Source organism: Megalops cyprinoides, chromosome 12 (assembly GCF_013368585.1).
Source record: "Megalops cyprinoides isolate fMegCyp1 chromosome 12, fMegCyp1.pri, whole genome shotgun sequence".
Classification (NCBI taxonomy): domain Eukaryota; kingdom Metazoa; phylum Chordata; class Actinopteri; order Elopiformes; family Megalopidae; genus Megalops; species Megalops cyprinoides.
The window spans coordinates 13,554,514-13,563,749 of record NC_050594.1 but is presented as its reverse complement, the minus strand read 5'-3'; the positions used below and the strand labels follow the sequence as shown (position 1 = coordinate 13,563,749).

At 43.8% G+C, this 9,236-nt stretch overlaps 1 protein-coding gene across 1 annotated transcript; it reads left to right on the top strand.

Moving 5' to 3' along the window:
* The first annotated feature begins 983 nt into the window (after positions 1-983).
* On the top strand, positions 984-9,141 carry selenon (selenoprotein N). Its single transcript, XM_036542355.1, has 12 exons — positions 984-1,426; positions 2,483-2,600; positions 2,723-2,853; positions 3,555-3,767; positions 4,072-4,196; positions 4,706-4,843; positions 5,080-5,161; positions 5,473-5,661; positions 6,283-6,388; positions 6,579-6,691; positions 7,039-7,140; positions 7,435-9,141. Exons 1-12 carry the CDS (start codon positions 1,205-1,207, stop codon positions 7,600-7,602), a joined length of 1,707 nt encoding a protein of 568 aa, XP_036398248.1. The 5' UTR covers positions 984-1,204; the 3' UTR covers positions 7,603-9,141.
* The last annotated feature ends 95 nt before the right edge of the window (positions 9,142-9,236 follow it).

Genomic DNA, 9,236 nt, shown 5'->3' with positions numbered 1-9,236 from the left:
CACTCAGGACTGCCGTTGAATGGCCCATATTTAGATAATGAGAGTCTGTGAAAATTTGCCTGTCTATGCCCAAGATTCCAAAATACAGGACATCAAAGACCTAGTCACATCAAAGGCACAGACCCCAGTGAAAGAACATGGAACACTCCTCCTCAGAACTGGGACAGTGGTGGATGTTGAGAGAGATTCACTTCAACAACGCATGACATAACAATTTCAAATCCAAACCAAACAAACGATTTTGAATCTGGTCTGAGATGGGCTTCCTGTACCAGCTGAGCTTGTCAACAGAGCTACATTTCCGAGCTCTGAGTTCCAAGAGCAAACAGTGTCCAAAAGAGAAGAGTATGGAGGCCCATACAGTTACCTAGTAGGTGAAGACGGCAGGAAACAGTCTTCTAGACATATCGATTGGCAAACATATTTTCATCTGAGAGCTTAGAAGTATTTCACGTTTGTGTAAAATTTGAAACTAACAATGCCATCACTAATGAACGTGTAGTTGTATTGTGATACTGCTTATCATATAAGATTATGTTTCATCTTAATTGACTGCTTGGTAATCAATTTGCTGCGCATGATTAATTTGTCCTGTGATTCCACTGGGTACCATTACAATTTATCCTTTCCATTTACAATTCTGCTGCATATCCTGTGAACGGTGTGTTTAAAATGTCTCCTGTGTTTATTTATTGTGTGGTCTTACTATTCTAATACTTTTGATTGTAATAATAAATTATTTCAATACGAGCGAATACGAGCACAGAGTTATGCATCGTACACGAAAAGCACCAAAACAGACGAGTAGCAGAATTTAAAAAAAAAAACTGAATAAAAGAATGCAAGATTGGTACTGCAAACACGTAATAGTGGTTTACTGGTATGCAATGGTGGTAATTGAGAGGGGGGAGGAATGCCTGCGCTGGCCCTTTAAGACTTTTAAGGCTGACGAACCCCTCAGAGATCAAGTTGGATATGAGGAAAACGGGAGGGTTGCCGCCGCCACAGCGTTGCTGCGACTAGAAAGCGAGACGCGACGGCTTATTGGGCGGGCGTAAGTTGCTGGATATCATACAGTAACTCCACTGTACAGATCTGAATGAAGAGTACCTTTTGGAATTGTTAAGTACACGCGGACTGCTGAGAATTGCGTCAGAGAAGCATGTCCGTTTCTCCGCGGATGCACAGGAGAGTGTAGCCGAGGATGGCCGCGGACGTGAGGAAAAGAGGGAGTTCGGAGAACAGAGCTCCTGCCTCGGACGATGAACATGTGGAGAATACGTCCCAAGACAGTGGAGCCCAGTCTCCAAGGTCCATCCTTGCGCGGTTTTACGGAGCACTCCCTAAATTACTCATTATTGCAGCTGTTCCCATTGCTGCCTTTGGTTTCAGATATTACCAGCAGACGCAGCTTCTCAAACGGCATGTAAGTGACACTACAATGCATTGTTTCTGTTCCTAACAGTCTAGTACATCGTGATAATGTACAACAGGCAGGTAAATGTATGTTTATCAGCACTCAGTAATAACGGACCCATTTGAGCTTTTGTTCATGCGTGTTATTGTATTTCTTGTAACAGACATGAGTCATGTTAATTAAATTACTGTCAAGAGTGACCCTTTCTTGCCATGTTTTGACGGATGTGCAGTTTGCTTGTGCACGCATTCTATGAGAATATCGCTACTCGAGAATGTTTATTTAATTATGTGGATGATCAGTTGTTTGCGTGATCTTATCTTTAAGTTGTAAACGGCTGTGGATGTTCTTTAAAAGATTTCAGCACTTTTCTGAAGCGCCAGTGTTCGTGTGCCACGTAACGGCATCTTGTTGTTGAAAAAGAGCAAACAGTTATTAGCCCCTAACCCTGCCCGCCGTTCTCCCCTCAAGCTGTTTTATTAGGGGGCTGGAACTCCGCCACAGCTGGTAGCAAACTTACAACCCCCACTTAACTGTAATTGGTTCGCTACTCGAGCCTGCTTTGTGCAGCCCATCTTCCATTAGACCCAAGCCCCTACGCACGCACACAATTCTTCAATTGAGGACAATAAGTCTTCTTAAACTCTAAAGTAACAAAGACAGCGCTGACTGCTTTTGACTTAGAATATCTTTTCTATATAAATGTATGTATTTTCTCCTAGTGAGTTACTGCGATTTTATAATTCAGCCTAATTACCATGTTGTAGGTTAAACAAGTAGGCTATTTTAGAAACGGCGAGACTGAAATAAACGGGTGCCAATAATATGTAAGTAAAAGTTATTAGTAAATATGAAAAAATGAAACAACAATTTCTTCTTTGCTGCTCTTCACCTCTTGTTGTAGTCATTACAGAATAGTGGGACACGCACTGCTGCGTGTCACGCCCGGCTGTTCATGTCCTAACCCAGATTGAAAAGGACGCGCGCCATTGAATGTAGCTGGAGCATGAGGAATTTGCGGCAATTAGTAAAGGGCTTCCGGTATGCGTCTGTCTCTCCCTGCAGGAGTCGGGTCTGCGAACACTGGGCACGGAGGGGCTCTTCCTCTTCTCCTCCCTAGACACGGATCATGACCTGTACCTCAGCCCGGAGGAGTTCAAACCCATTGCAGAGAAACTCACAGGTCTCAGCCTGGCCCTGTCATTCAACCCTTGAAATGCCCCCCCCCCTTCCCCACCTCTAATAAGCTTGACCCCTGTCAGGTCTTCTGGTATAGTGTATGACCTTTCATCTGATTCTCCACAGGTATCTCCCCTCCGGCAGACTTTGAGGAGGAAGTGGCCCAGGACCCCAATGGCGAGACCCTGACAGTGGAGGCCAAACTGCAGCCTCTGCTCATGGAAACCATGACCAAGAGCAAGGATGGATTCCTGGGGGTGCGGAAGAGATGCTACATCAATGACATCATGCTTTGCTTGGCCCATGAGCCAGCACATAGTGATTAATGACAGTACATGTGAAAATCAGAATGTCTGATGCCACAAATTTATTTTAGCTTATTTTTGTAATGTTTCCATGTTGACACATGGGTCAAGCCGATATTTTTTTCCAAGTTTCTGAAAAAAAAATCTAAAAAAAAAAACAGATGAAAGAAAATAAAAAGTCCAGACAAGGAAGAGCACAAGAAAATAACTGTTTAAGTTGGATAGAAAGCAGAATTTAGAGTGGACCTGCGGGAGACTAAATAGAAAACAAACGTCTCATCGGCAGAGTCCTCATGAAGTGAAAACTAACCAAAGTGACCATTAATCAAGACAAACAAGACAACCACACTGTAATGCATTCTGACAGTGCACCGAAACAGGAAGTGCTCTGTATAAGCATTGGGTCAGTTAGGATGTCTGTTGAGTGTTGTAAACACAGGGGGTTATAGGTCCCAATCCCAGATGTGACAGAGCTGTTGGACTCTTAGTTTGAACCTCTTTGGTAAATAATGTGCTGTGTAAAAGGGCAGAGAGTGCTTGATTGTAAAGTAAATGGTGAGTGATGCCATTTACCTCACAAGTCATCCTGGGTCAGGGATCAGCTGAGCAGAAAAACTGCCATAAATCTGTTAATGGTGGATCTTTGTGTAAAGGTTACCCACAGTTCCCTGAGCGGGCTGCGCTCCTGGAAGAAGCCTGCTGTGCCCTCCTTGGTCTTCTCCGCCAGCCAGTTCAGGGCCTTTCTTCCTCCTAAGAACAAGCTGGAAGTGGGGGATCCATGGTGGATTGTGCCCAGCGAGCTCAACATCTTCACTGGGTACCTGCCCAACAACCGCTACCACCCTCCCACACCACGTGGCAAAGAGGTACTCTCTCAGAAAAATACAGGTCATGTAATTTAGAAGCTGTCATCATGAAATATATCTATCAAAGAGACCATTTTTTAAGCAAAAGCTACCATATCATTTGTTCAGCATTGCCATTTCCAGCTTTTCCAATTTGAGAATGCCGCAGAATGGCATGTTCAAATTGATCTGTGAGAGTAAGGTCAAAGAGTTAGAGGTGGGAATTGCAATCGACTGAATCTGTACAGGTGAGGTCAAGCCCACCATTGCTGGTATAGTGTCTGCTTTTCTCTTTTGATTGGTTGTTGTCCTTCCTCCTCCCTAGGTGATCATCCACTCCCTGCTGAGCATGTTTCACCCTCGCCCCTTCATCAAAACCCGCTTCGCCCCACAGGGGGCGGTGGCCTGCATCCGCGCTGTCAGCGACTACTACTATGACATCGTCTTCAGGTTAGTTTAACCATGGTGACTGCTTTAGGGCCAGTAAACACACACATTCAAAACACACATTCAGACAGGTTCACCTTGGCCTTGTTGATTTATGCTTTCTACACATTTTGCAGAACAAACATAGCCACATATAATCAGAATAAATATAAATAAAATCGAAAAATACTCAAAGTAATAAAAATATAGACCTGCCGCATCTTGTGGAAACCACCCAGAGTTTTGAAGACAGAGAAGATAATGCTTTGGTCAGGTCTTGATAAAGACTGAATATAGACTGAAACTGTAGCCTTTCTCACCAAATGAAATCTGTTTATCCCGTTATTGAAAATATCAGGTCATAAAAACACAAAATGGCAGATGTTAACTGGGATACACCCTAGGGACACATCTTTCCCTGTTGTCGTGTGTGCGTTTATGCCTTTGTTCTGTGGCCATGGCCTAGAGGGGCAGTCTGCTCTCTATCAGAGTTGTTCCCCTGCCTCTGCCTGATTGGCTGTTCTCGTCACCAGGATCCATGCAGAGTTCCAGCTCAATGACGTCCCTGACTTCCCCTTTTGGTTCACCCCTGGCCAGTTCACTGGCAACATTGTCCTGTCCCGGGACTCTTCCCATGTCCGCGAGTTCCGCCTCTACGTTCCCACTGATAGGTAGGGCAGAACTTGGGGCTGGAGCTAGCTTGCATCACTGTTGCTGAGCACCTGTGTTTCCCCACCAGAATACATGAATGCTTGTAGGAAACATACATACACACACACACACACACACACACACATATATATATATATATATATATATATAATATACATAATATGTGTGTGTGTATATATGTGTATATGTATATATGTGTATAGTATAGATCACTGTCCCTCTACTGGTTCCTCAGGTCCCTGAATGTGGACATGGAGTGGCTGTATGGGGCTAGCGAGAGTAGTAACATGGAGGTGGACATTGGCTTCCTGCCACAGGTAATGCCTTTCTCCATGCACAAACATTTCCCTTTAAAGTGCAGTTTTACTCTTTAAAGTTGAGTATGTGTTTATCTGTATGCTGCTAAAGCTGAGGATGTGTGCATTAGTAGCCAAATAAAGCTGAGCATGTGTGTATTAGTAGCTCAGTAAGGCTGAGGATGTGTGTATTAGTAGCTCAGTAAGACTGAGGATGTGTGTATTAGTAGCCTAGTTAAACTGAGAATGTATGTATTAGTAGATAAGCAAAGCTGAGGATGTGTGAATCTGTACTGTACTAAAGTTGAGGATGTTTGTGTTTGCACCCTAAGATGGAGCTGCAGGCCGCGGGACCCTCCATCCCTTCCTTCATTCAGGATGAGGAGGGGAACATCATAGACAGCCGGGGGGCTGGTGGGGACCCCGTGCAGTTTGTTTTTGAGGAGATCCACTGGAGGTCTGAGATTAGCCGCGAGGAAGCCGCCCGCCGCCTGGAGGTCATGCTGTACCCCTTTAAGAAGGTGTGTCTCCTCATACCTGATCACTTATCACTTTTGTCCAAGCATTGGCCCTGTCACCCTGCTCCCATTTCCCTGTAATTTAATTCTGTTCAGATTACAACCAAGGTAATGACAAAATCTCTGTCAGAGGGGAAAAAAACGTGAGTCATTTGAAAAATTAATTTTAAAAGGAATAGCAGAACACTGCTCTAGGGGAGTGTGCTGGTAGGTGTTATAGATGGATGCTACTCATTGTTGGTGGTTGGAGGGTCACCTCCCCTTTGCTGTGAAGTACTTTTAGATCCTTGAAATGTGTTTTATAAATGCAATCGACTGTTATGATTATTAGTATTATTATTATTGTCATTATTATTATTACAATAGATTATTGTCATTTATCAGACGCTCTTATTCAGAGCAATTTACATAGGTTACAGTTTTTGACATCCAGCTTTATAAATGGATAATATTTACTGAGGCAGTTGTTGTGGGTTAAGTACTTTGTCCAAGGGTACAACAGCAGTCCCCCAGCAAAGAATCAACCCAGCAACCTTTCGGTTACGACTTCTGCTGCTTACCCGCTATGCTACACTTGTTGTTATTATTTTTAGTATTATTATTGTTATTGTTGGTGTCCCACAGGTGGCATACTTGCCCTTCTCAGAGGCCTTCAATCGGGCCCAAGCAGAAAAGAAGCTGGTGCACTCCATCTTACTGTGGGGTGCACTGGACGACCAGTCCTGCTGAGGTGAGAGAGTTGGGGAGGGGTCATACCTCAAGAGATGATGACCCAGTCATATAGCAACACAAAATCCTGTCACAGGCACTTAAAGAAAAGAATGAGCACAGATCAGTATGAATCATGGATGACGGAAACTCTCTAACTGTAAGTGTGCAGAGTATGTAAGTGCTTCTTCTCCCCTTCCTCTTTGCCACAGGTTCGGGGCGGACTCTCCGGGAGACAGTCCTGGAAAGTTCGCCCGTCCTGGCTCTGCTCAACCAGAGCTTCATCAGCAGCTGGTCCTTAGTCAAGGAGCTTGAGGACTTGCAGGTGAGCGGGGCGGGGCATGGGCTTAGGGAAGGCAGAGGGACAACACCTGTCTTTAACTGTAGAGAGAATTCACTCCCACCCCATTTCCATCCCACACTGAAGAAGCAGGCTGTTTTTTGCAGTTACATTTTGTGTTTGGTTGTGTCTGGCAGGAAACGCTTAGTAATTGGTATTTTGTAATACAAAGTATGTCTTACTTAACATTGACTATGACAAAATATAAAACATTGCTCCCCACAAATGTTGGAAGGGTCTTTGTTAAGCAGATTCATCATGTTTGTGGAAGTGTCAGATCAGTACTGACACCCCCCCCCCCCTTGCCCCCCTGTGTCTGTTTCTTTCCCCAGGCTGATGTTAAAAATTCCACCTTGAGCCACATAGCTGGCCTCCACCTGGAGAAATACAATTTTCCAGTGGAAATGATGGTGGCACTGCCCAATGGCACTGTGGTAAGTCCTCCACCATCCCACAATGCAACCCTTTCACTGGCTGGGCTTCTGATAGCTGTTCTGAATGTCTCAGCCTCCACTAAAGTGAAGTATAGCTTTTTTGAAGGGGGTTCTGATGATGATGTGTCTAGGTTGCACCGTAAGGTGTATGTGTGTGTGTGTCTGTGTGTGTGTGTGTGTGTGTGTTAAACATGAACATCAGAAAGAGGCTGTAGGATTCTTTTTCATTAAAAAGCAACTGAAATATCCCTCCTCAATGTGTTGCCTTTTGTTTTCATTTCCTGCCCCTGGCAGATCCACCACATCAATGCCAACTATTTCCTGGACCAGACGGCCATGAGGCCAGAGGAGGAGGAGGGCACCATGTTCAACTTCTCGGGGGGGTTTGAAGACCCCTCCACTGCTACTTACATCCGTTTCCTTCAGGAAGGGCTGGAGAAAGCCAAAGAATACCTGGAGTAAAGACAAGAAGGGGGCAGAGAATGCTCGTGTGCGGGGGATTTGTGCAGTGACAGCTCATCATGTCACAAATACACCAGACAGAAGCACGAAATGTTTCCCTGCGACTCGGAAGGGTTCTGGGAGATTTTTGGTTTCCCATTATAGGCAGCTTATTTTTCACTCCTTATTAGTTTCACCTCTGCTCACTTTTAATTGGCCTCATGTGATTTTCCACAATGAATTTATACACACAGTTTTTGTTAGTGTTTTTCTGGCCAGAGTTTTTACACCAGCTGCTTTCTGTTCATGGCCTGTAGTGTGTTGTCTATACAAAAGAGTGAGGTTGATTCCCTTGCTGCAACATACAGCTCAGAAAGGTCTGGTTTTACTTCATTATATAGCATCTGTAAAGAGTGAAGCAGACTTGACCTGTTGTGTCGACAAAATGTTATAAGTAGCATTGCTGCAAGGTGTGTGTAATACATTTTAACCTTGTAAAAACTGGTAAATTAGCAAGGGTTTATAACTGTACCTATCTCCAGCTCAATAGTTCAGACCTTGTGCCATAGCAGTGTTGGTCTCAGTTGTTAACTAGACCAGTTGAAGTGATGGCTTTCCCAGATATATTTTTTTTTATTTTATTTTTTTTTTACAAACATCATAAGATTTATGCCAAAAAGCAAAGACTGCACTGCAAAATATTAATCTTTATATATTTTTTGTATTGTTGTATCGTGCAATACGTAAGAAAAGCTGCAATAATGCATTTTTTACATGCTGTTTTACATGTAAAATGCTGTTTTTTGTGAATAATTGTAGTTCTACAGCTTGTCCACTAGGGTCGGTTTTGAACGTTGCTTTCTGGGCCTCAGCAATTTGTGAAGGCCTGGTCTGAAAGCTCTCTGAGAGTGGGGCAAGGCCTGATGTCATTGCTGAATTTTCCAGAAAGAGGTTTTCTACTCTATTCCTAGTGGGAGGGGAGGAAGGGGGGCAGCAGCCCAAACAAATAAACAGTAGATGACAGCAGGGCTGGTTTTAAAGCACATAGTCTGGTGGTTTTTGTTGAATCCAAAAGCTGCAGAAAGATGTAATGTCTGTTTTCAACTTTCAGCTGTACCTTTTCTACAGCCTACTTCTACACAGGGTAACTGAAGTTCTCTAGGCCTTTTCATACACCAACTAGGAAGCTAATTGTACTGTCTGCCACTACATGCAAATTATGGAGATAAGCAATCACCTATCCATTGTGCTAGCAGCTGGCTCAATGTGGGTTCCATCCCATAAAGGCAGATTCTGAAGTGGTAGCTGGCATCCTCTCTTTTGCCTCTGAGTGGTCAGTAAGGAATATCAGAAATGTAGAAATGGTTCCATTTGGTGCCTCAAGACAGTTGTCTCCAAAACTACCTGTGTAGTACAGACATCCCAGTTCACTGCTGAGGATTTCTGGAATTCTTTGCATCACTTGCTCACCTTTGGAATAGATGCTGAGTAGAAGTGGGTTGCAACACAACAGCAAAGTGTCTGCCTAACCACAGGCCACAGGATAAAAGTGCCCTAAGTTCTGCCAAAAATAAAGCATTTCTTTTAAATGGTTTCTTCTGTTGCCCAGCCTTTTTCTTTTTCCTGATATTGGTGTTAATGATGTTCTCAATTAC